The sequence below is a fragment of the Mesoplodon mirus genome (genome assembly GCF_964341445.2).
Source record: "Mesoplodon mirus genome assembly, chromosome: 12".
NCBI lineage: Eukaryota > Metazoa > Chordata > Mammalia > Artiodactyla > Ziphiidae > Mesoplodon > Mesoplodon mirus.
Window position 1 is genome coordinate 32,340,891 of NC_138988.1, and position 27,425 is coordinate 32,368,315.

Genomic DNA, 27,425 nt, shown 5'->3' on the forward strand with positions numbered 1-27,425 from the left:
ATTCTCCCCATTTTATAGATGAGGAAACTGAGACACCTAGAAAGGGGTGAGAATGTGAATGGAGTTCACATCTCATTAGCTGTGTGATTTAAGACAGGGAAGCTGATGTCTCGAGCCTCAGGGTTGCTGCGAGGTAACAGGTGACTCATGACAAGCACTGCCTGCAGACCCGGCTGTGGTGAGACCTCTGGAGGGTGGCTCTTTAATTATTAGTGAGAGGGCCTTGCTCATGGACCCCAGCTTTGTTCCTTGTCTTGAGCTGCTCCTGGTAGCTGGGACGAGGCCAAGAGCTCTTGGCTTCTTGGGGAAAGAGGTCTTTGAGGGGATGTCTTCACCCCCAGCTTGGCTGCTGTGGTACCAGGGCATAGCTTGACCCCTACCCCAGTTGCTGTGTCTGGCCTCGAAGGTGACAGTTCTGCCCCTGGGGAAGTGAATACACAGAACCTGTCCCAGCCATTTGGGGGCAAACCGTCTAATAAGCCTGAGTCTCAGTTTCGTTAGCCGCAAAACGGAGTGAGTATGGGATCAAAGCATGTGACTGAAAGCACCAAATCCAGAAAACGTATATTTTCACAATGTGGAATAAGCAAGTCTGGCCACTATTTTACTTACTGAACATGTGGAACTTTGCAAGGCACTTTCTCAGCAGCCAGTTCCTATTATTGGCTATTTGAGCTGTGCCTCGTTTCTCCCTCTGAAACAACACTGGGAGCTGTGTTCTGGTCATTTAGCCTGTGTTCATGGGATTTTTTTTTTTTTTTTTTTTGTCAAATTAATTATTGTAAGCATGAAGTTCTGGGTCATTTTAAGTTTCTTGGAAAATGCTGCCTAATTGCTGCCAAATTATCCTGTGGGAACGTTATTCCAATTTATACATTCACGATTGTGAAGCAAAATGTCTGCTTCTCCTCATTCTTGCCCACACTGGGTATGACCATGTAAAATTTGCCAATTTGACAGGCAAACGTGCTGTTTATTTAAATTTCCATTTTGCTAGTTACTAAGGAGGGTAACATTTTTTGGTTGTTTATTGGCTGTTTGCATTTCTTCTTTGGTGAGCTGTCTATGTTATGGCAAAACATTTCAGCTTTCTTTTATTAAAAAAGCTATTTTCTGGGGACTTCCCTGGCGATCCAGTGGTTGGGACTCTGAGCTTCCACTGCAGGGGGCACGGGTTCAATCCCTGGCTGGGGAACTGGGATCCCACATGCCGCATGGCCAAAAAAAAAAAAGCTATTTTTTTAAAAAAATTATTTATTTAATTTATTTTTGGCTGTGTTGGGTCTTTGTTGCTGCACACGGGCTTTCTCTAGTTGAGGCAAGCGGGGGCTACTCTTTGTTGCAGTACGCGGGCTTCTCATTGCAGTGGCTTCTCTTGTTGTGGAGCATGGTCTCTAGAGCGCAGGCTCAGTAGTTGTAGTCCACAGGCTTAGTTGCTCCGCGACATGTGGGATCTTCCCGGACCAGGGGTTGAACCCGTGTTCCCTGCATTGGCAGATAGATTCTTAACCACTGCGCCACCAGAGAAGTCCAAAAAAGCTATTTCATGATTACAAAATTTATTTTATACATATCATAAAAGTTCAGATAGTGTAGGAGTGTGTAACATGACAAGTGCAGGTTCCCTGGATCAATCCTAACCCTGAGAAATCACCACTGCTGACAATGTGGACCTTATTTTTTTCAGAATTTTCTAGAAATGTTTGAATGCCACCATTTCAACTTAAAGATTTCCGAAGGTTCGTACATGGCTTTTGTATCATAAAAGGTGTTTTGCTGAGTGGCATTTTTCTTGAATAAGGGTAGCATGTTTATTTTGATGAATCGACATTTTCAGAGAAGCCATGTGGCCTAGAGGGAAGGGTACTGAATTTGGGGTCCCCACCGACCGCTATCATGGCTCCCTGGGATCAGCTGGGTGTGTGTGATCTGTTGGCCTTGTCCAGCCCTCGGGTCAGTGCCTCTGTGCTACCGACAGGAGTGCTTTCTGTTTTGAGTGTCAGGCTGCTGAGCTGTAAAGGCAGCCGCAAGAGGATGAGGGCTCCTGATCTTCTGCCAGCACCAGCATTGAACCAGTGCATGGTGACAATAGTTAATAATAGCCATTAATAACAGCCAGCAGCATTTCTCTCTCTCTCTCTTTTTTTTTTTTTGTGAGTGTCAATACTTCATTTTGGTGTGAAGACGGGAAGCTGGAAAATACACTGTATTTAAAATTTTCTTGGTTCCCCCTCACATTGTGGAAACCCCTTCCCCCCAGAGCTAATCTGTTCAAACTCAAATACTTAAAAATTACAGCAGCAAAACAAAAGCACAGAAAAAAGAAAACCAGATGGAGAAGGTAGCCAGGCTAGTAGTGTCACTTGGTGTGGATGACTGAGGTGCTGAACAGGAGCTTCTGTTTTTTTCTTGTCTTTCCTCCTTTCTCTTCAGAGAGGGGATCGAAGTAGCTAGCATGTCTACTTAGACCTCACAACAACTCTATAAAGTGTAAAATCTGATATGATCCCTGTTTTTCAAACCTAAGACATGGGTTCCTAGAGACCAAATCATCTGCTTAGGGTGCGCAGCTAGCAAGTGCCAGAGCCAGAACTCAAACGTAGCCCTGCCAGGCACTGAGGCCCCTTGAGTGGTTAACCTCCCACTTTGCAGTTATGCAAAGCCTCATGAATCCCATCTCCCTGTCGGCCTTTCTGCATATTAGTCTGGTCCAAATGTATCCAGGGACCTGGGGAACCCCCAATAGGTACTCAGTTTTGTAAAGTCTTGAGCAAGTTGGAAGCAGGTAAAAAGATGAATTCAGGGGCTGCATCCCTGAGTCAGGGTTCTGGAGCAAGGTGGGGAGAGCATCTTTGTCTGGGTGACAATGTGTGGTTGTCATGGCAGCAGCTATGGCAACGCTGATGCAAGTGGCAGCCCTGTTCCCACTGGAGCCCAGCTGGTAAGCTGGAAGACGAGGTGCCCAGGAGAATGGGCTGGGGGCTTGCTCTGCCCTATGCTTCAGACGGACCATGTTTGATAGAAATAATTAATAAATAGCACATAACTGATCAACGTGGTTAATTTTTCTCTCCCAGCTTATGGCTCTTGTGGATTAGGTGGCCAGAAAATCCTTACACAAGTTGGCGGGACTCGGGCTAAGAGCAGGCATCCTGGAATCGGGCTATCTGGCCCTGACCTCTAGTAACTATGGGGCATTTCCAAGTCTGACTTCTCAGTGCCTCAGCCTTCTCTTCTGTTATGGCCATTATTTCTCAGGGTCCCCATGAAAATGTAATGAATTAATCCGCATAAAAAGGCACAGCACCATTATTATTATTATTATTATTAAGTTAGTAATAATAGTTCCCTCTTACTCAGAATTCTCTTACTCTGAGGAATTCTCTTACTCAGAATTATCCCCTCTTATCCGGAATTTTGGGGGTGACTTGCTATTTGTCATAGTGATGAAATAATCTCACTTTGAACGATGCCCTTGGCATTACCTTTCCTTTTCCTGTACGTATGCTATAACGAGCCTGACGTGGTCCCAACCCGCACCACCATGTTTCACTGACAGTTTGGGAATAAACATGTTTTTATGTGTGGCCCCAGTCACTGCCAAAAACAGCATTTATGGAGTTTCTAATTACCTTGGAGGCTGTGGTAGGTCCTGTATCAGAGAGTCAATAAACTGTTTTAAACGATGCTGGCTAATTTAAGAATTTTGGGTGTTTTTGGAGTTAGAATCAACAGAACATTTGTAAGAGATGCCCATTTCTGAGGACTCATTTTTAAGGTTGTGATCTTCAATTTGGAGGTGTTGGGCCACCTATATACTGATTTATTAGCTTCTGATCAATATATTATTGAAAATAGTGTGAAGACTTTCTTCTGCTCCTCTCTGGGCCAGAAGCCCTCATGGAGCCCCTGTCTGAGAGGAACTGGGAAAATAAGGTGTCTGTAAATATAATTTTTGAGTTAGAGCTTTCCAAGATTTGAAAAACATGAATTTATCTCCCTCCCTTTTGTTTCTTATTTGTGTATGGTTTGCCAGAACAATTCCAAAGGCTTTTCTTAATTTTCTTAAGACCAAAATTGGAAAGATAGTTCAAGGTGATTTTTTAAACATGCCTTCTAAGGGTTGTTTATTTGATCCAAATCCATTTTAAAACATTAAGAAAACTCAGCCATTAAATTTTTTAAACTAAAGCTATACTTTTATCAAAGTATAACGTGCACACAGTAAAGTGTACCAAATAGTCTGCATGGATTTTTATTTGCAGATGTAGAGAAACTAATAAATAAGACTGATCTCTGACTTATTATTATTATTAAAGTCCAGTTGCATTTCATGTAAAGAGGAGCCAACCCTGTAACTCTGGCTCTGAATCTGGTGCTAGTAAGCATTTTAGTTTCCATCTCCTTTCCTCTGTTATCACTGCTTCTGCAATGGTTTTAACATCTGTTTCTCTGTTCATGTTCTCTGGGGCCTGACTGCCTGGGTTTGGATCCTGGCTCTACACCTACTAGTTGTATGATTTTGGACAAGTCAGTTAACCCCTCTGAGCTTCAGTTTCCTTATCTGTAAAGTGAAAATAATAAAAGTACCTACTTATAAAATTGTTTTGAGGATTAAATGAGTTAATATTTATTAAGCACTTAGAACGGTGTCTGGCACGTAATAAGCATTTTTTTTAAGTGAACCCTTAAAAATGTCATCTCCATGACCGAGAGATTGAGGATGGTGCTTGTCCATGAGGCAAAGGCCAATGGTGCTGATAAATTGATGACCGTGACTTGATTCCACATCCCTGGAGTTGAGGGGCCAGTGGCTCTCATCAGTGGAGAGCTCCAGTTTCTCATTTCAGACAAGGGGGGTGCTCACAGTGTTGGCTCATGGGAAGGCAGAGCACGTACAAGGAGTCCTGGTTAGAAAAACACACACTCGGTAAAGAACAGTCTCTCCCCAGGCAAAACTTTAGAAAAACAACAATCTGCTGCTCCTTGATTAAAGGGTAGAAAACTAATTATCCTTTCCGGAGGGACGTGAGGCTGCTCTCTGCCGGGCTGTGACCTGGAGGTGCAGGATGTGGATTTCCTTAGGATGTAATGAAGCCTTTCCTATTGAAAATGTGCCATAATTTAGATGGATGCAGGCAGGAAGAGGGAGAATGATCCCCTTGCTTTTAAAAGCAACCCCTAAACACTTTAGAAACATCATTTGCAGGTCAGTACCTTGAGAATATGAAAAAATAATTTTCTTAAATTGGATTTGCAAAAGACCTCTGTTACAAAGCATCCCTTCAGAAATATTCTATAATTTCTTCTAATTAGACCAGCTTATAATTAGCTTGAATATTTGAAATTCGGTGCTGCCAATGAGAAGTCATCCATGAACTGGTGACATGGATCAGAATGCCAACGAGGAGTAACTGGGAAACATGTTACTTTTGTGCTGAATGAATGCCAAGTAGTATTAATTCTAGCTTCTTTAGTCAAAGGAGGAGACTGAAACATTCCATCTTGGGATAATTTGTGTATGTGTTTTATCACTGTCTTCCGTACCATCCTGTTAGGGATGGGAAGCTCCTGTTGACCTGTACTGTTTGGCTGGAGATGTCAAGAAAGTTCAAAAAAGTCTTCCAAATGTTTATTGAGCATCTACCGTGTGCCGGGTGTCCAGAGGTTGGGAATGAGGCATTAAAAAGACAGAAGTGCCTGCCCTCAGGGAGCTCACATTTTAATGGCTCAGCGGACTAGGCATTGTTTCTACGAACAATGCTTCTAGATAATCTGTAGACATATCCCTCTCAGCTCTCGTCCTCCAGGTCCACTCACTTGCTCTTATCAAGTCACCAGGGACCTCTGCTTTGCCAAATTCAGTGGGCATTTCTCCTTCCCCTACTTAGTGACATAGTAGGGCACCCCTTCCTCTAAACACTTTCTTTGCCAGCCTCTGGGATGCCCCCTCTCACCTTGTCAGGGCTCCTCTTCTGTGTAAAGGCTGATGACTCTTGAACACAATCTCCAGTTTCTTAAATCCACCTGCAGACTCCACATCTCCATTTGGAGATCCATACCAGTGCACATGTGGCATTTCAAACGTGATATGTCTGATCTTGATTTTTGTCCCCAAATCTGCTGCTCTGGTAAGTCTTCTCCACCCTGCCAGCTGCTCACACTAAAATCCTTCTCTTTTATTTTACCTTCTGTATCCAATCCACCAGCAAATCCCATTACCCTACCTTCAAATATGTACATAACTCCACCACTGCTCACCGCCTCTGCTGCCACCATCTTGGTCCAAGTCCCTCCTGTCCCTCACTTGGCCACCCTCACCTCCTCCCTGCCCTTTGTCTTGTCCCTTCAGCTGTTTTCCCCACGCAGCATTGAGAACAGACCTTTTAAAAGTTAGACCATGTTTCTTCTCTGCTCAGAATCCTTCTGTGGTCTCCCATCTCATTCAGACTAAAATCCAGAGACCTTGCAATAATCTGTAAGACCTTTGCCATCTGGTTCCTGCTCCCTCTGTGGCTTTCTCTGCTGTTTGCTCCCACTCCAGCTCTACTACCCTTGCTGCCCCTCAGCCGTGCCCCAGGAACTTTGCATATGCTGTCCTGTCCACCTAAGACATTCTCCCCCCTCTTCCGGGTTCTGTTCAAACATGACTTTCTTGGAGAAGCCTGCCCTGAGCACTCACTCCATATAAAATAGCAGCTACTCCCACTGTCCCTATTCTCCTACCCTCCATAGGTTTTCGCCGTAGAATTTATCAACTCCTGACATAAGCTCCCAAAGAACAGGGACTATGTTTTTCTCTGTAGTATCCCTTATGCCTACAACAATGCCTGGCACATAGTAGATACTGGGCAAATATTTAGAGCTAACATTTATTAAGTGCTCAGTGTGAGCCAGGTAGCATGCAAAGCACTTTACTTCTCATGGCGACCCTATGAAGTCTAAGCCTCATCATGTCTGTTTTAAGTTGGAAACTGAGGCTTGAGGAAGTTCCCTAAGTTGCCCACGTTTACATGGTGGACTTGGGCTTGAACCCAGGTCTTGGAGGCTGCAGAGCCCATGCTCTGACCACCTTGTGTTCCTGCTGTCTCTTTTTGGTAGCCTTACATTGTTCTAAAAAGGTTTATGGTAGCTGCTTAACACATGGAAATGTGAATGAACAACATGTGGACTTGAAACGTGGAAATAAATGGGAGCCTTGGTGTATTTGGCATGATGGGATGGTGTCTCTTAGAATGTTTGGAGTTTTAGTTTGCTGGGAGCAGTTATGGCATTTTGTAGGTACTTTTTACTGGATAAGGAGATAGCAAGTGAACCTTAGGGGGGTTAGGAAGGTGAAAATCACATATAATCCAAAGTGCTCTTAAATGCCCTGGGGAAGGTGTCATGTTGGAGCCTGACCTGCCCTTACGACCAGTGTTCCTGCCAGTTCTGTTCATTTGGACAGTTCTGGCCTGAGGAGCTGGCTGGAATTTGAAGATCTTTTGTTCAGAAAGTGCCTATCGCGATCCAGCTCAGCCTGAGAGAGGCCTGGGGGAGGAGAGAAGACTGCGATGGGGGCAGATCCACAGCCCCGTGCCAGGCTTCCCTGGGGGTCCATATCCAGTGCACAGAAGGCCACACAAGGTGCCCTCAACTATGGAACTTCTCTCTCTCTCTTTCCCCCTTAAGTGTGTGTGGTTGTATTCATGTTCTGTCAGTGTGTATATAAGGCTATTCTGTGATACTGTTGACCACAGAACTCCTGAGGGCAAGCATTCATTCTCCAGCTATTTAATAAGATCCACGGGACTTCTCTGGTGGCGCAGTGGTTAGGACTCTGAGCTCCCAATGCGGGGGGCCCAGGTTAGATCTCTGGTCAGGGAACTAGATCCCACATGCATGCCGCAAATAAGAGTTCACATGCTGCAACCAAGGAGCTGGCGAGCCGCAACTAAGGAGCCCTCAAGCCTCAACTAAGGAGCACACCTGCTGCAACTAAGGAGCATGCCTGCCACAACCAAGACCCGGCACAACCAAATAAATAAAATAAATAGGGCTTCCCTGGTGGCGCAGTGGTTGAGAGTCCGCCTGCCGATGCAGGGGACACGGGTTCGTGCCCCGGTCTGGGAAGATCCCACACGCTGCAGAGTGGCTGGGTCTGTGAGCCACGGCTGCTGAGCCTGCGCGTCTGGAGCCTGTGCTCCTCAACGGGAGAGGCCACAACAGTGAGAGGCTTGTGTACCACACACATACAAAAAAATAATAATAATAAATAAATAAATAAAATAAATATAAATAAGATCCTACTAAGTGCAGGGAGTGTAGAGACAGCAGTGAATCCAAATCACATAGTCCCTGGCCTTCCAGCTCATCACCCAGAAGGAGGATAACTCTTTTTTTTCTTTTTTTGCGGTACGCGGGCTTCTCACTGTTGTGGCCTCTCCCGTTGTGGAGCACAGGCTCCGGATGCGCAGGCTCAGTGTCCATGGCTCACGGGCCCAGCCTCTCTGCAGCATGTGGGATCCTCCCGGACCGGGGCACAAACCCGCGCCCCCTGCGTCAGAGGGCGGACTCTCAACCATTGCGCCACCAGGGAAGCCCAGGATAACTCTTAAAGTGCACCTTTTGTGTACCAGGCACTAAGAGCTTTATGTATATTGGAAATTCCCTGGCGGTCCAGTGGTTAAGACTCTACTTCCACTGCAGGGGGCACGGGTTTGATCCCTGGTTGGGGAACTAAGATCCCACATGCTGCATGATGCGGCCAAAAAAAAAATAAAATAAGAGCTTTACATATGTTAAATCACTTAATCCTCACAACAGCACTGTAAGGGAATCCTGTTATTACCTCCATTTTACAGAAGGGGGAAGTAGGAACAGAGAGGTTAAGTCACTTGTCCAGTGTCACACAGCTGGTGAATGGCAGAGCTGGCTCCAACATCTGTGCTCTTAACCAATGTGCCCAACTGCCCCTTTATGGCACTACCTGAGAATCCCTGAAATTTACCGATGGGAGTTCTTCTTCTGGAAGATTGTACCTGTGAAAAGTCCTAAAGATAAAAGCTTTGCAGGAAACTCAAGTGTAAAAAGAAACACAGCAGAATGGCTTGTGAGATGGGAGCAGAAGATGGAACGGGTTTTGCTGCAGAATATCTGAGCACAGAGACCTGGCTGGGGGTGGAGAGTGGGAGGAAGCACAGAAAGCCAGAGGCTGTGGGAATTTTTATCATTGTTGAATGATTCACGTAAATATGTGTCTCAGAAACAGGGACTTGTAGGGCTGATTTCTCACAGTACTGATAAAACTTCACGTCTAAGCCATTTTTTGTCAATTCCTAAGCTGCACAGAATGCTCTCCTGGCTTCTATTTACATAATTCCCTTTTCTGGAATAGTTAATAGCATTTTACTTTGCATTATTATTTCATGAGAATTTTTTCCATGAGATATATGTCTTTTATTTTGCCTGAAAATATATTTACTTTACCCTCACTTTTTAAAAAATTGTGGTAAACTACACATAACATAGTGTTTACGATTTTAAGTGTATAATAATTCAGTGGCATTAAGTACATTCACAATGTTGTGCATCCATCACCGTTATCTAATTCCAGAAACTTTTTTATCACCCCAAAGGAAACTATATACCCATTAAATAGTCATTCCCCGTTCGCTCTCTTCCTCTAGCCCCCGGCCACCACTCGTCCACTTTCTGTCTCTATGGATTTGCCTATTCTGGGTGTTTCATGTAAATGGAACCGTACAGTATGTAGCCTTTTGTGTCTGGCTTCTTTCACTTTGCATAATGTTTTCAAGGTTGTTGCATGCTGTAGCATGTATCAGTACTTTATTCTTTTTTGTGGTTGAATGATATTCCATTTTATGCATGTATCACATTTTGTTTATCCATTTTCATTCATCATTTGATGAAATTTTATACCTTTTCAATATGGTTACTAGAGGATCGGCTAGGGAACTACAAATATAATAATTTCATGGGTTTAATAAAATCACTTCAGTCTCTTTTTTTAGTTAATTTTGGAATTAGTTTGGTTAGAGCAGTTCTCCATTATTTAGCAACAGATCATAGACATTTGTTTGGGATATGCTCCAGTTGGGGAAGAATTTCATTTGTTGCTCCATTCAAGTAGCAATGTGACCTGCAGATCATCTCCACTGGTTTTTCTAGAGACTACGTCTCTAAAGCCTTTGTGAAATATTTTTCTCTTTTGAATGTTTTTGATTTCAGATGGATACAAAAATCTTTTTTGGAGAATGTCTCACTTTTCATGTGGGTCTCAGCTTACACATTTTGGTCACTAACTGCTGAGAGAGAGCGGTGGATTTTCAAAGTCTGAGGCTCTTTGAAACTGCATGCTCTGTTTTTCTGTAACTGTGCTGTCCAATATGGTAGACACATGCCACCTGTTACTGCTGAGAACTTGAAACACTGCTAGTACCAATTAAGATGTGCTGCAAGGGTGAAATACTCAGTGGATTTTGAAGACTTTGTAAAAAAAAGTGTAAAATATCTCTAATTCGTTTTTCTGTTGATTACATGTTGAACTGATAATAATATCTGGATATATTGGGCGAAGTAAACTATATTATTAAAATTAAATGGGACTTCCCTCGTGGTGCAGTGGTTAAGAATCCGCCTGCCAATGCAGGGGACGTGGGTTCGAGCCCTGGTCTGGGAAGATCCCACATGCCGTGGATCAACTAAGCCCATGCACCACAACTACTGGGCCTGCACTCTAGAGCTTGCGAGCCACAACTGCTGAGCCCACGTGCCACAACTACTGAGTCCCGTGCACCCTAGAGCCCGTGCACCACAACTACTGAGCCCACGCACTGCAACTACTGAGGCCCGCGCACTCTAGGGCCTGTGTGCCGCAACTACTGAGCCTGCGTGCCACAACTACTGAGCCTGCATGCCACAACTTCTGAAGCCCATGTGCCTAGAGCCTGTGCTCCACAACAAGAGAAGCCACCACAATGAGAAGCCCGCGCATCACAACAAAGAGTAGCCCCCGCTCACCGCAACTAGAGAAAGCCCGCGTGCAACAATGAGGACCCAATGCAGCCAAAAAATAAAAATTAAAAATAAATTTTTAAAAAAATTTAAAAAACAAACAAAAAATAAAGTTAAACTTACCTGCCTTTTTTCTTACCATTTTAATGTGACTCATAGAAATTTTAAATTACATACGTTGCTCATGTGCTATTTCTGTTGAACAGTGAACACTGTTCTAAAAATAACTGGCAGATGGGTGGAAAATGGAAGAGAAATCTGAACAGACTTGACCTCTGTGCCTTCAGCATCTTGAAAGTGCCCCATGAGAGAAGCTGCAGTGGCTCCAGGAGCTGCCCGGGTCTCTGCCTTCACTCTGGACCCCCTCGGCTGTCTTCTCTTTTCTCTAGCCAGACAGATCTTTCTAAAAGCAAATCTCATCATGTCACTCCCCACTTTATAACATCAGTGGAGCCCCATTACCCCCAACCCCAGTCTTTAAGCCTCTGCCCTGGCCACCTGTTCAGCCTCATCTCATGCCTCTTTACCTCCTTCCCCACCTGTCAAGACCTTTTTATAAACATTATTATAATTTCCATTTTATGCGCAATATGTTTCCATAGTAATGATTTAAAAATACATAATGTAAAAGATAATGTCCACATTTATGCTCCCTCCCCACAACCCCAGCTACGTAATCAGTCACCATCAACAGTTGGGCCTGTGCTCTTCCAGGGACCTCACTCTGCGCACACATAGCCGATTCTGTACGTGCGCGCGTTTGTGTGTGTGTGTGTGTGTGTGTGTGTGTGTGTGAACCTAAATGAGTTTACATGTGTCTAATTTCACATACTGAATTTTAAGTTCTCTGCTGGTGAGGATGTTAGTATACCTCATTATTTTTAATGGATGCCTGGTATTTTATTGTATAGCTTTGCCATGATTTTTTCCTGTTTATTACTGTTTTTAGTTATAAAATATTCCACCCATATAGCAAAATATCAACTATTATAATATTCACCTCTGTACCCCCCCATATAGATTTAATAAACAGTAATATTGGCGTCAGAATTTTTATGTGAATAAATGAAACATTCCAGGCAGAGATTCTCTCCCCTCTCTGTCCCCAGAGAGAAGCTCTCTTCTGCAGTTGATACAGTATCTTACATTTTTACTACATGTGACTATAAGCAGAGTGTTATTTTGTGCGTTCCTATATAGTATCATATCATATGCATATCTCCTGCAGCTTGGATTTTCATTCTTTTTTCTTCCTTTTTTTTGAAGATTTTTAATTAATATATAGTTCTATATGGTCTTCCATTGTTAAGAATAAATATAGCTTCATTTAATCCATTTCCTTATTTACAGACATTTCAGTTGTCATACTTTAATTCCAATTGTTCAAATGTGTCGTCTCTCCTTTACTTCTTAACTCTGGACTCTGTTTATCTTCTTTGGAACAGTCTGTATAAGATTGGAATGATCTGTTGTTTTGAAGGTTTTGTAGAATTCATTAGCAAAACTGTCCGGCCTGGTGCTTTCTTTCTTTTTTTTTTTAAATTAGTTATTGAGCTTTTTAGGTTTTCTATTTCTCCTTGAGATATTTTTGATAAGCTATATATTTTGAAGGAATATATGCACTTTGTTTAAGTTTTCAATGTAATGGCATCAAGTCATTGATAGCTTTCTTTTGTCATTTACTTGATGTTGTGTCTGTAGTTTTGTGCCTCCATCTGTAATAGTATTTATCAGTGTTCTCCCCACCCCCTTTTAACTTGATCAGCTTTACCAGTTTTGTCTATTTGGTTAATCTTTTCAAAGATCAGTTTTTTTACCTTCTGCACTTTGAGTATGCTTTTCCTGTGGCTTGGCCTACATTTCCTTTTTCTCATCACCTGGCTGAGTCTTTCTTCTGGCTCCTCAATCCTTGATTGAGCCACTTTGGCACTCCCCATGACCACTCTTTTTTAAAAAAAAACACTTACCATGTTGTAATCTCTCTCTGTCTCTCTCAATTTTTGGTCTGGCTGCTCTTCTGCAAGCTCCACGAAAGCAGGAACTGGATCTGTTTTGTTCACCACTGTCTCTGTAACGTGTGGCACTGTGCCTGGTGTAGAGTAGGTGCTCAATAAATATTGGTGAAGAAGTTAATGTGTGAGCCCATTATACATAAAGAGGTACAGACCCATTCTCCAAGGGATGAGAGCTCTCTTTCCACGTGCGTTCTCAACGGGACTGTTGCAAAGAGGATGCAACTACTGTCAGCTGGGCATTCTGAGGTTCTGTGATTCTTTATTCCCAATATTTATCAGGAAGTAAAGAGCTGGACTTGCAGTCATGGCATGAGTAGAATGAAGCTGACATGACTCAACGAGCCACAGAAACATGGTACCGAGTGGTGCCTTTGTACTTTCGTTTAAGAGAGAGAGACAAGCCAAAGTGATGAGACTTCCATTCTGCAAACTATCTCTTTCCAGTGAGCTTCTCCAGGAAGAATTGGATCTTTACCTGGCTAAACACCTGCCAGTCAATCCTTGATTATGTACCAAAAACAGAAACTAAAACGACATTTAAGCAAAAGAAACCACCATATCTTAAGTGGTCCAACCAGAGTAAAAATAACTGGCATTAATTTCTCCTATAAAGTGTAGCTGTTTGGTTTTCCTAGTAATGCTACAGCTGTCTTCATGGAGAAGGAGGGAGAGGTAAAACAAAAGAAAAGAAATCCAAGGAAAGTTTTTTAGCAAGATGTTCTGGGTTGACAATTAAGATATTAAAATATTTACAACATATAAAACATGCTGGCAAAGGTAGTAATCTTTGAAAAGGAAAAGGGGGGGCAGGAAATTAGAATGGGAAGGCGGGGCTCTTTTCAGGGTTACATCATGTTCATATTTAGGGCTATGTTGTTGTCACCTAACAAAATATTCATAGCACCTTAAAGCCTTTGTTTTATTTTACTTATATGTTATCCAATCTGTAAGAATTAGATGTATATTTCATTGTCTCTCCAACATGAGCCTTGCCAATGATAATTATAAGTAATATCCCCTTTACTGGTTTAAAGAAGGCATTTTCTCAATAATAATGACAGCTAATTTGAGCAGCTATTAAGGGCCAGACTCTCTGCCAAACATTTGTATAGTACGTTATTATTTTTTTAATCAACCATCTTTTATTCCTTTTTACTTTTTTTAATGGTACATTAATGTTTCAATTTTGTAAAAAGAGATTATTCTCCCCACTTTCCAGATGAGAAAATGGAGGCTCAAGGGGAGTAAAAAGTAAGTAGCCTAGTTGAAGTCCTCCAGCAAGAAAGGGAGGGAGGCGTTCTGGGTGCCCCAAGTCGGTTCCACCCCGAACACCGGACTCTTAGCCCCCACGGTGCAGGCATCAGACGCAACCTGAAACCCACACTCCTGGGAGATGCTGTGGAAATGGTCATCATCCCTCTTCTCAAGGCACTGGGAAAGAGTCACATTTGTTTTCATGTGGTGGGAAAATACATCCTGTTGTTAATCCGCTGAGCTTATTCTCTCTGATTCCAGCCACACACACACCTGAATCGGAGATCATTCCCTAAACGCACCTTGAATCCTGACTTTTCACTCTTACTGTGGGCATTTCTCCATTTCTATTATGAGCTCTCTTGAGGGTGGAGAGTTTATAACTTTTCTTTCCAACCTTTCCTAAGGTTGTAACCTCCTTCCAGTCAAGAATCTGTGCCTCCTGTCTCGGCACTTTCTCTCCTGCTGCTTGCCCAGCCCTGGCTCCCATCAGCTTCCCCATGGAGGTGGAGGTGGATGATGACTGGTCAGCGTTGACCTTCTGACATCTGTGGATGGGCTGTGCTTCCTAACCACGTGTGTACACACAGTGCACAGACCTGGTTCACTTAGGGGCCTGAGGACTGGACACACTATAGATAACTCCTCCCAGCCCTGTCAGGAAGTCCAACTGCATATCTTTGTGTCTGAGAAACCTGTAGAACCAAGTGCCATTTTCTCCCTTGGACTTTTGCTGACAGTGCAAAGAAGTTGCTTCTAAAACAGAAGAAATATACCCAGGACTGATTGCCCATCCTGTGATGAGGACCTGGCCTTCACAGGCTTCTGAGATGCTGTCCTTTTTGCTGCCAGTTCCCTCACAGGCTACCTGAAGGAGTCTTCTCAGGAGGGTGCGTTTTACTTCCTGAAGCTGTCCTTCAAAACCACGTGGGTGGTAGTGTTTGGCTGGGGAGGACTTATGATGCCAGATTAGATAGTTAAAAGGAGCTCCAGCCAGTGTGAATGATCTGGAAGCCTGGCAGGTGGTGGAACGCAGGGGTGGGGGAAGCACCAGTTAGAGACAGCCATCTTCTAGGTAGGTTTCCTGGCAGTTTGCCCAGCCAAGGGGGTGTGACCGGGTTGCCCAAGAGTGCCCTGGATTGACAGACTTGCTCTGATGCTTTTTCTTTGCCTATGAGGCCTTAGTGTGAGGCCCTGCTAAACTGGTGCCCTCCCACAAGGAACCCCCAGGCTGCATTCTTCCAAATGCATGGAAGCCCTGTTTGGTGGGGCTTCTCTCTATTTGAGAGGGGCTACGTCCCCTGAATCTGGAGTCAGACATATCTGGGTATGAATCCCACCTTAGCCACCTACCAGCTGTGTGACTTCTGGCATCTGGTTTAACCTCTCTGAGCCTTGGTTTAGCCCATCTGTAAAATAGGGTAATGATAATATCCCCATTATACCATAATATTATATGATATTATATGAAAACATATTATGATACAACATTATTTATTTAAATGTATGTAATGCCATACATATAAATATATAAAATATGATAATGTATAACACCACTATAATGCTACCTATATATCATGTATTAACGTTAGAGTATAGCATAACATAATAACCCATCTAATTGTTGTTCTCAGACTTAGATTATGTAGGCAGAGTACTTAGAACAGTCCCTGGCACATCATGTAACTCAGTCACTGTTAATTATTGTGATTTTCATTTTCTGTGGACTGCAACATACAAAACAGGGGCACATTGACTAGGAATGTTCTGGTATATGTTGTTGCTTCGGAAGCAGTGACGCTCATCAAATAATTAGGAGAGCAAAGCCCAATTATAACCTGGGAGGGGAGGGAGTGGTATCCAGGGAGAAGTATTGTTGAATTCTAAGTTTTTTTTTTTTTTAAGGGAGAAATATCTTTTCAGAAGAGCTTAGACCAACATGTTACTTAATAAGAGAAGAGTATTAAATCTAAATAACCACCCACGTTTTCTCTGTTTGTCTTGAGAAGTTATTAGCCTGGGTTTTTATTGTACATGTGGGTGAGGAGGAGGAGGATGCAGAAGAAGGGGGTTGTATATAAAGACACATTAGCAGGAGGGAGTTCCCGGCTGTTTTGGTGAGTTGTCCCAGCTCTGCTGTGTCAATCCTCTGTCCCTGATTGAAGGCTGTCCTTGGAGTCAAGATTTGGAGGCGGCGGGGGAGGGAGGGCAGGTTGTGGGGAGGTGGGCACCGTGCTGACATCTGTTGAGAACTTAGCAGTGACAGCACTGGAGTTAGAACCCACATCTCATCTTGACTCTGTGTCAGGGTATTATTTCTCGTTTTGCACATAGGAATATGAAAGCTCCAGAGCTTAAGCCTTGGGCTCAGGGTTACACAGCTAATAAAACACCATGGGGTGGGAGATCAGACACCTGAGAACAGAATCCTGATTTCACCTGTATGATGATAGTTGAGTCACTTAATATCCTTAGGTGTCTGTTTTCTTATCTGTTAAATGGGTACAACAGTGAACCTCAGCTCCCAGTGGAGAGTCAGTGAGATTAACTACATAAAGTATTAGCATATGCTGTTTTAAATACCCAATACCTGTCAGCTGCTGCTATTATTATAATTATGTTGTATTTTGTTTATTTATCTCTTATGCCTGGTAGAGTCAGTCCAGATTTTTATCAGGCCTGACATACTGCAGAGCCTGTGCAGTGGTCACTACAAGCATCCTGCCTTGCATTCCTGCTGATTGTGGCAGGGAGCTCAAAGAAAAGGTGTGAGTATCATGTTAAAAAACCAGCACCACCACCCTTTGGCCCATCAGTGACTAAAACCTCAGGGCAAGTGCAAGGTGGACCTTTTTCAGGGATGTTTTTCAGTGAAGTGGTACTTCAAGCAAACATGACGTTTGAATATCCATATTGACAGACATAGCATTTTGGGGAGGAGTAATTTACCACTCCATAAAAACATTGTAAGAGGCATCCTTGTGGGTATGTTGGCAGCTACAAAATTGGATTCACTTTACAAGACAGAAGTAAGGTATTCCTGGTGTGTCTGGAGCCACCCAGCCCCTTGCTGCATCTTTCCTTTTCTGTACTGGTTACCTGCCGCTTGTGCAGATCCGACTTGAAGCTGCCTCCATCACATCTAAGGCGGTTGATTCGTGGGGAGAGATTAATAGGCGAGAAAGCCGGTTCTAACTTGTTAGGCAGCGGCTGCATGTCCTGTCAGTCGTCCCTTTAAAAGTTTAGAGCTCCAGGACTTCCCTGGTGGCGCAGTGGTTGAGAATCCGCCTGCTGATGCAGGGGACACAGGTTCATGCCCCGGTCCAGGAAGATCCCACATGCCGCGGAGCGGCTGGGCCCGTGAGCCATGACCACTGAGCCTTCGTGTCTGGAGCCTGTGCTCTGCAATGGGAGAGGCCACAGCAGTGAGGGGCCCGCGTACCGCAAAAAAAAAAAAAAATGTTTAGAGCTCTAGTGTGGCCTGAGTGGAGGTGCAGGAACTCCCCAGCAAGTGAGCAACAAGGGAGGGTTCCAGGCTCCGCCGAAGCTACAGACATCATCTGATGGCATCCCTTTGGGAACTGCTTGTGTGTGAGAAATAAAGATCAAGATTGGAGTTTGGTCTGGCTTTTTTTTTCTCTCATCCAGGTTGAATTTTAGATTTTCTTTTATTTTTTTCTTTTATCTTTTAATTTTTGACTTTTTAAAGGGACTCTGGAGCTTTCCTCCTGGGGGCCTGGGAAGGAGTTTGCAGTGAGTTTGGCTGCTAAAGATTGCAGAGCTGTAGAAAACAATAGCTGCCTCACCTGCCTGGACCATTTCTCCAAGCATCTCTCTTTTTGACAAAGCTACATCTGAAATTGGTGATTTCCTCTGAAGAGCTAACCAATGAATAATGAATGCATGGTCTTTTTTTTTTTTTTTTTTTTTTTTTTTGTCCTCTTCCAGGCCTAAACGGCAGCGGCAAAACAACTTTCCCATGTTTCCGTCTCCTAAAGCCTGGAATTTCAGAGGGGTAAGTGTTTTCCCTGGACAGTCCCAGCCCTTATATGTCCTGTTCCAGATGCTCCAGAGAGGACACTGCCGAGGTTGGCTTTACTAGTCAAAGTCTCCACCAAGCCTCTGTGCTTTACCACTTGGGGAAGTCATGTTTGCATCACCGCTTGTGGTTTAATTTAAAAAATCTAAGTGGCTCGCTAAGCACCCGTCGATGTTGCTTGCCCTGTAGGTCTTGGGTTACTGGAAGCATCTTGTAAAGAAGCCAAGAGATGTCAAGGTTGATGAAGTGGGCATTGTGGCTGTTTTGGGGGAACAAAAAGGGAACCGCTGCACAGTGAAGGAAAAAGAAATCAGAAATGTACAGTCTATTCATATGTAGATTTATGACTTTGTGGGAACTTTACAAGAGGAGAGGTCTATAACCTTTAAACAGACTGTAAAGGGAATCATAGAATTCTCCCAATCACAAAGCCGTAGACCTTTAGAGGTGTAGGAAGGGTCAGATTTAACCTCCCCTTGATGCAGAGTTCTTTTCCTTTATGTGATTATGATAATAATAATAGTCAAAGTGTATGGAGGCCCTTCTGTGTGTTAAAATGAATTCTACCTCTGACTTCAGGAACAAGACCCTTGCCTGTGTAGAGAATGCTCTGAGCTCTGTTTCACAGGCCTTTGCATGTGTTGTTCCTTCTGCCCAGAACACTGTCCCCTGCTGCCCAGCACGACACTCCTACACACACTGCATTGGCCCACCCACTTTATCCATTGGGTTTAAGCCTTGACATCACCTCCTGTGGGAATGCATCATGTCTGCCTCCTGAATCTGACCTAGAGGCACCTCCTATGGACCCCTGTACTTTTTTCTCATTGTTAAGATTGTTACTTAATACTTAGTGAAATTTAAGATTGGAAGCCCCAAGCATCAGAGACCTTATCACTCTCTCTTGTTCACTGCAATATCCCTGGGCCTAGCACAGTGCCTGGCACATACATGCTTAATTAATTTGAATGAATAAATGGAATGAATGAATGAATAAAAAATCTCTTAGGGACTTCCCTGGTGGTGCAGTGGTTAAGAATCAGCCTGCCAGTGCAGGGCACACAGGTTCGAGCCCTGGTCCGGGAAGATCCCACATGCCACAGAGCAACTAAACCTGTGCACCACAACTACTGAGCCTGTGCTCTAGAGCCCACAAACCACAACTACTGAGCCTGTGTGCCACAACCTCTGAAGCCTGCGTGCCTAATCCCGTGCTCCGCAACAAGAGAAGCCACCGCAATGACAAGCCTGCGCGCTGCAACGAAGAGTAGTCCCTGCTTGCCGCAACCAGAAAAAGCCCGCACACAGCAACGAAGACCCAATGCAGCCAAAAGTTAAAAAAGAAAAAGAAAAAGAAAAAAAAAATCTCTTACATCTATCAGACACAAAATTCAATTCAGATTATGTTTCAAGTTCAAGTCTTTAATCTTTTCAGCACTGTTTTTACTGGTTTGATTCATCTTTAATATCCTACATACATCTCAGTCATTTTCCTCAGATGTCTTTTTAAAAATATAGATCCTGGCTCTCTTTTAGCTAAGTTTCAGCATGCTTTTCACTGAGTATGAAGAGAGATTTGTTGACACATATCTATAAATGGATAAGATCCCCATTTCTCAAAGTACGTTCAGTTGCATGATCATAACCATTAAGTGAAAAAAACTTGTGTAGTCAAATAAACTTGGGACACCCTGAGAGCACCAAATTAAATATGTTCACCACTCCAGGACTTCTCAGAGCCTTTGATGGGTTGATGTGCGTAGAGACTACATGGAGGAGACCTGATGGGATTTTGTTTGGAGCATTTCCCAAAGTCATTGGCCATAAACCCTTTGTTGACAAAACAGTTTATACACACTTTGGAACAGTTGATGTTTGTAGTTGATTTTGAACTACAGGGAAATTGAACCTTCTGTGAGCAATTGGCTGTTTTGAAGATGTTTATTTTCTCTCCCTCTCTACCCTCCTTTCAATGTTCCCCACCCTTCCTTCTGATTCAATAGTAGTCACTAGCCTAGGGTTGTGGTACATCTAGAGATTGCCCTGAGTTTGCCTGGGACTGTCCTGGTTTTAGCACTGAAAGTCCCATGTCTTGGGAAACTTCAGTCCCGGGCAAGCTGGGATAATTGATTACCCTACCTATGGCTGTGAGACCTCTTAAACTGTTTGTCCTTGAAAAATATTTTATGAACTTTTAAGCACAAGTCTGGTTTATAGAACTTGCTGCTGAGAAGGAACCTGTTCGATGCACACTTGGTTTTAGGGACCCTCTGTCAGTTGTAGCCTTGCAGGGGTAACATTTAACATTAGTAATTGCTGCAGAGGAACAAACAAACAAAGTGCCCCTGGCTAATTGCAACCAAATAGATGACAGAATCTAATGCTTTGTTGACTTGAGTTTCCTATCAGCCCTCAAATTCTTAGCCAGCTCATAAGATTTTCCCCGAATGGTTAAAAGTGTCAAAGTGACTAGAGTCTGTTAGGCAGTTAGGTCAATTGTTGTGTTGATCTTGGTCTCTTGTCTTTGCTTTGATTCTTCTGGCCTCTGTAGCTTCTTGGTAAAGTTAGACAAACTGACCTCAAGATAAACCAGAGGGAGATGGTTCAGGGCCTGGTCAATTGCCAGATTCCTCTGTGGCCAAATCATCTCTGTGTCACTTGGAGCATAATCCTCCATGACATGGTGGGGGAGGAAGGAAACCCAACTAAGTGGAAACACCCTTACTCCCAGCCAGGACACGCTCTGTAACCATCATGGTAATTGGAACTGAAGACAAGAAGCACCCAGAGTGCCAGGAGGAGGACATTGGAGGTATTCTCTAGCTGATACATTTTCTGTAATGAAACGTGACTCTCGGACCTGCTAGAATGAACTGTGCAGGCTGTTCTAGGGCAAGGCACGCATTCTGTGAACTCTTCCTTTTCTTCTTTACTTGGAAAGGAAGGTTTTAGAATCTCTGTGCTTGCAAATTTCCCATGTTTATATACACGGCAGAGGAAACCATTAGAAGCATTTGCAATTCCATTCCTCTTTAGCTTGTAAAGAAGAAGGATCCTGTGTTAGTTCACCCAGGTCCTGCACATTTGTGGGGTTTGGGGGTGGGAGTGGGGAGAAGAGGTGATAAGAAATGGGTTGGAAAAGGCAAGAGGAGAAGGAACCACATGGCTCTAGATGAGAAGTGAAGAGGGAGACACATGAGGGCCAAGGAGGGAGCCGGGGACAGGGCACGAGGGGAGCGAAGGGATTGGTCAGTGTCTTAAGGAATAGACATTCTGGGAAAAGAAAGATGTTTCAAAAAAATTTTAAGGGAAGTCTTGCTGAATGAATGTATTGTAACCCCCTCCTCATCCTCCCTGGAAACATTCACTGCAGATCTGCATGACTTCTCAAGGCATTAGGAGTTGCATTTGTGGTTTTCCTTTTTTTTGGCTGGAGTTCTTGTCTGCAGAGAGCCTCGGGAAGGGCTGGTGACACTTGGATGACACATGCTTTCTACCTACCAATCGGTTCAGTCCTCTCTTGAGTTGACGTTGTTAATTGTAGGTTGTGTCCTTTGGTTCTCATGCTCGTCTAAGGAGACAGAGGCCCTGGGTGTTACCAGCCCTATGGGACTTCCCCACCCTCCCGGGCAAGGCGTGGTGCTGTGCCATCTCTCACCAGACCATGGGTGCTACAGAGATGTTCATGGAGAGAAGCCAAGAGGATGGTTTTGGTTGGGACAGTTTTGGTGGAAACATCATGAGTGAAACCAGAACAGAATGGGGAGAATAAGAAAGCAGGACCCTCAGAGAGGTGGGACCCTGGGAGGTGTCTTGCTCTGAGGCATCTCTTCTGGATCTGGTTGGGGCAGTGCTCAGCTCAGAATTTCCACCGTTCCTTGTGAAAATATTTGCTACAGCTCCTCCAGTAAGCTGAGAAAGAGGGTCACAGAGACAGACTCAGGGAGGAAACTCATCCTAGAAATGTGAAAATCTCTGGACCGCAACACCTGCCATTGCCTGTAGTTAACTTAAAAATGCTTAACAAGACCCACCATGTGTGAGGCATTGTTTTAGGTGCCAGATCTGGGATTTGAATTTTAAATATCATCCAAATTTCAGGGCCATGCTGGTCTTGTCTCTTTCTCCAGTGCCTGGTCTTTACTCTTGCCTAAGCCATTTGGTAAGAAATTTCTAAACTCTGGGGCTTTGGAAGGGACTTTGAACATTGTAGCCCTAACTATTTAATTTTCAGATGAGAAAAATAAGGTTTAGTGTATTAGTCAGGACTCTTCTGGCTACAAGTGATAGAAACTCAATCAAAACAAGCTCAAGTAGAAAGGGGAATTGATTGGTTCATTTGACTGAGGGAAACTGATGGGTAGGCTTCAGGTACCACTGTATCCAGGTATACTCTCTCAGCTTTGTCACTTTTGGGGTTTTGGTCTTGTCTTCTACTACACACGGACTTTTTTGGAGGGAGGGGATAACCACAAACAGCCATACTTTTCCAGAGGGAAGAGAGAAGTTTATGCTTCCAGAATCCAGATGTGAAATCCCAGCATAGGACTCTTATTGACCTCGTTCCAGTCACATAGCTATACCTTGGCCAGTCACATAGCTATACCATGGCCAATCACATAGCTATACCTTGGCCAGTCACTGTGGTCAAGAGTATTGGACAGGCCTTGTTTATGTGCTCCCCTAAGGGAACTGGGTGGACAGTGTTTTGTGATTGGCAGTTCTGCTAGGGCCACTGGAAGTGAGGAAGGGACATTTGCTCCAAGGAACAGTTTGTTGTTGTTTTTCTTTCTTTTTTTTTTTTTTAAATAAAATGTTAATAAGCATTTATTCAATCATAAAGACACAAAATTGAATAAGACACAGTCTTGATCTTGTGAACCTTAACATCTAGTAGATGTATATGTAAACAAATTATTTTGTCATTGCAAAATGTCAGAGTAGGAGGCATATGACAGAGCTGCTTAACAGAGGTTAAAAACAAAAGGTCCCTAAACATGATAATAGACACCTGTATTTTCAGATGACCCCCACCTGGTTATATGGCACGGATAACACAAGTGCCATCCATACCTGCAGCCTCTGGCACCCTTGTCAGGTGAGTAAGGAATCCCTCTTAGTGGGGTGTCCAGATATTTGGGGGGTCAGTGGGTGCTTGAAATTTAGTGCAGGGTTTGGGAAGCACATCACATTTTTTAGGGCAAAGGTCCTCATTTTTTAGCCACTTTCAGAGTTCTATCATCCATGTACCTATGGATACAGTTCTCTTGGTAGAAAGTAGTTAGGTATATGAGACATCTGTAAAAAGATTGATTTGAAAGCCTTTCAAAGCCTGTTGAGGCTTATCCTGCTGGGGCCGAAAATGGCTCTTATTGGCCTTGGAAAGGGACACTTCTCACATAGGCTGGCCCGCTGTCAGCCCACTACATCCAGCCTGCCCCAGCTCCTTCCTGCATGGACATTTGGCCTTCTCTTCCACACCCCAAGCATCTATAGTTCCCTGCCCAGCCTTCTTTCTATGCACTTTTTGGGTACATATTCCTGTCATTCCTGGCACAGTTCATGCTATTTTAAATACTAACCTCCTGCTGCAAGGAAGAGTTTGGTACTGTCCCCAAAGGAAGTCCAGTTCCTAGACAGACAGGAAATATTGCTGACCGCTGTGAGGGTCCAGCCAAGAGATCAGGAGCAGAACCACGTCTTCAGACAATAGGTCCTGTGCCTGCTGCAGGCTGTCTGACCCATCCCAGGCCCCGTGTTTGGAAGGAAGTTGCATTCAGAAGTGCAGCCCAATGTTTCTTGATGATCAGGCTGAAATGCTTTGAAATTCACAACTCATTAGAGTGACAGAGTCTCTAATACTCAACACACACCTGGCCCGGTCGTTGTTTACTGTGGCCTCACCTCTCTTTTGCAAAAGAAGGTGGCATGGCTTTCTCTTCTCTCACAGCCTCCGTTTGTACATTTACCTACATTATTTAACATCAGCTCCAAGCAAGGCTGTGGCAGTCCTGCGTGGTAGATAATATCTGTTCCATTTCGAAGATGAGGAATCTGAGCCCACATCTGCTCACTTGCCTAAAATCACAGCCATAGTAAGTGGCAGAGCCAGCATTTGAACTTGGGACAGCCTGTCCCCAGGCCGTTGAAGCCTACTGCCTCTTTAAAACAATGCTGATGCCACATACTTTGTCTTCAAAGGAGGTAAGACATGACCAACTTTTTAAAAGTGCTAAAAACAAAGGACAATTCTATGGTAAACTTTTCATCACCCCAAATCCCTTTTAATTCCCTTATACTCCCTTGGACTGTATTTTTTATTTTCATTTTTTATTGAAGTATAGTTGATTTACAATACTGTGTTAGTTTCAGGTATATAGCAAAATGATTCAGTTATATATATATATTTTTCAGATTATTTTCCATTATAGGTTATTACAAGGCACTGAATATAATTCCCTGTGCTATACATTAAATTCTTGTTGCTTATCTTTTTTTTTTTTTTTTTTTTTTTTTTGTGTGGTACACGGGCCTCTTACTGTTGTGGCCTCTCCCGTTGCGGAGCACAGGCTCCAGACGCACAGGCTCAGCGGCCATGGCTCACGGGCACAGCTGCTCCGCGACATGTGGGATCTTCCCAGACCGGGGCATGAATCTGTGTCCCCTGCATTGGCAGGTGGACTCTCAACCACTGTGCCACCAGGGAAGCCCGCTTATCTATTTTATGTATAGTAGTGAGTATCTGTTAATCCCATATTCCTAATTTATCCCTCCCCACCTCTTTCCCCTTTTGTACCCATATTTTGTTTTCTATGTCTGAGTCTATTTCTGTTTTGAATATAGATTCATTTGTATTATTTTTTAGATTCCACATATAAGTGATATCATATAATATATATCTTTCTCTGTCTGATTTACTTCACTAAGTACAATATTCTCTAGGTCCATCCATATTGCTGCAAATCCAATACTTCATTCTTTTTAATGGCTGAGTAATATTCCCGTGTGTGTGCGTGTGTGTGTGTGTGTGTGTGTGTGAATATATATATATTTTTTCTTTTCAAATTAGAGTTTTTGTCTTTTCTGGATGTATAGCCAGGAGTGGAGTTGCTGGATCATATGGTAGCTCTATTTTTTGTTTTTTAAGGAACCTCTATACTGTTTTTTATAGTGGCTACACCAATTTACATTCCCATCAACAGTGTAGGAAGAAGGTTCCCTTTTCTCCATACCCTCTCCAGCATTTATTATTTGTGGACTTTTTGATGATAGCCATTCTGACCGGTGTGAGGTGATACCTCATTGTGGTTTTGATTTGTATTTCTCTAATGTTTAACATCTTCTCACTTGCCTGTTGGCCATCTGTATGTCTTCTTTGGAGAAATGTCTATTTATGTGTTCTGCCTTTTTTTTTTTGGCCACTCAGCATGTGGGATCTTTGTTACCTGACCAGGGATCAGACCCACACCCCCTGCACTGGAAGTGCGGAGTCTTAACCACTGGAGAAGTCCCTTCTGCCTTTTTTTGATTGGGTTGTTTGTTTTTTTGATATTGAGTTTTATGAGCTGCTTGTATATTTTTGAAATTAAGCTCTTGCTGGTGTCATCATTTGCAAATATTTTCTCCCATTCCATAGGTAGTCTTTTTATTTTGTTGATGGTTTCCTTTGCTGTGCAATAGTTTATAAGTTTGCTATGTCCCATTTGTTTATTTTTGCTTTCATTTCTATTGCCTTGGGAAACTGATCTAAGAAAATATTGCTACGATTTATATTAGAGAATGTTTTGCCTATGTTCTCTTCTAGGAGTTTTATGGTATCATGTCTTACATTTAGGTCTTCAACCCATTTTGAGTTTATAATAGATGCCTTTTTGATGTGAGGTACCCCTTCAAAAGGAAAAACTGTCTCTCGTTTCTGCTTAGTCTTCTTGTCTCATTTCCCTTCAGACAGTGGAGAAGCCAGCCTGTGAGAGATGCTGACACCTGTGAGGAAAAGCCCATTTCATTCTCCGTCTGCTGACACCAAAAATATGCCAGGCACATTGAAGCTCATTTTTAGATTCAAAAGCAGTTTCTTTTTTTGGTCATATGTGAGGTCTGTGGGGACATACAGTGGCTTGTATACCAGCTGTGCAAATTTTGCGCTTTTGAGGCAGAATTTATAGATGCCGTTGTTTATTTTATGCAGTTGTCAACTCAATTGTTCTCTTTTTGTTCTAGATTTATACAAGGTAAAAGATGCTTTTGACTGTGATCTTTTAGGTTAATTAGGAGATCTTGTTGCAAGTGATAGAAATTCAACTCAAATTAGCTTAAACAAGGAGAGTTTTTAAAATTATAGAGATCTCAAGAATATCTCGTGGAATGCAGCAGGATCTCAGAAGCCCCTGGAACCAGGCACCAGAAGCCCATGAGGGCTCCCAATTCCTCTGTTGTTTGCTGCATTTTCTCTGCAGACTGACTTCCTCCATTTCTCCATACTGTGGAAATGCAGCCATCTGCAGAGCGACAGCCTTTTCTCTCTCAGATCCAAAAGCACTGGGGGGTGGGGTTTGATTGGTTCAGCCGGGGTAGGGTGGATACTTCTAGACCAATCAGCAGTGGCTACAGTGTGGCGTTCTGCTGTACCACTACGTTGGCTCCTATGGTAACCATAGTAACATGGGAGGGAAGGGGCAGTTTCCAGAAGAAGGGGAGAGACACTAGGCAGATACAAACAATTCTTGTCTACAGAAGTCTTCCCCATCTCTCATCCCAGAGTAAAGGGTAATCATCCTGATTCCCAGGGTCTGACTTTCAGATAAACAAAACTTCTAACTTCTCTTCTTCTTTGTTTGGTTAGAAGTAGTCCTTTTGGTTATTGATTTTTTTTTTCAATCCTCACAATCTGATCTGGGAGCAAGAATAAACTGCTCATAAGACATAAAACATAATAGTCTTCTGTATTAATTGAAATAATAGCAGATCCTGGAAAATTGCATTCTGAAATGGCTGAGGTCATTTCTGTGCCATTGGGAAGTATTGGAGCTTAGTTAGGGGTTTTATTTTTATTTTATTTTTTTAAAAATGTATTGAAGTATAGTTGATTTATAATGTTGTGT

General features: G+C 43.2%; 1 protein-coding gene across 1 annotated transcript in view; it reads left to right on the top strand.

Moving 5' to 3' along the window:
* ARHGEF3 (Rho guanine nucleotide exchange factor 3) overlaps positions 1-27,425 on the top strand; it is a 322,788-nt gene that overhangs the window by 88,729 nt on the left and 206,634 nt on the right. The window contains exon 3 of the mRNA XM_082639210.1: positions 18,234-18,300. Within this exon, the coding sequence (XP_082495336.1) occupies positions 18,234-18,300 (67 nt within the window). The remainder of the gene's footprint in view (positions 1-18,233; positions 18,301-27,425) is intronic.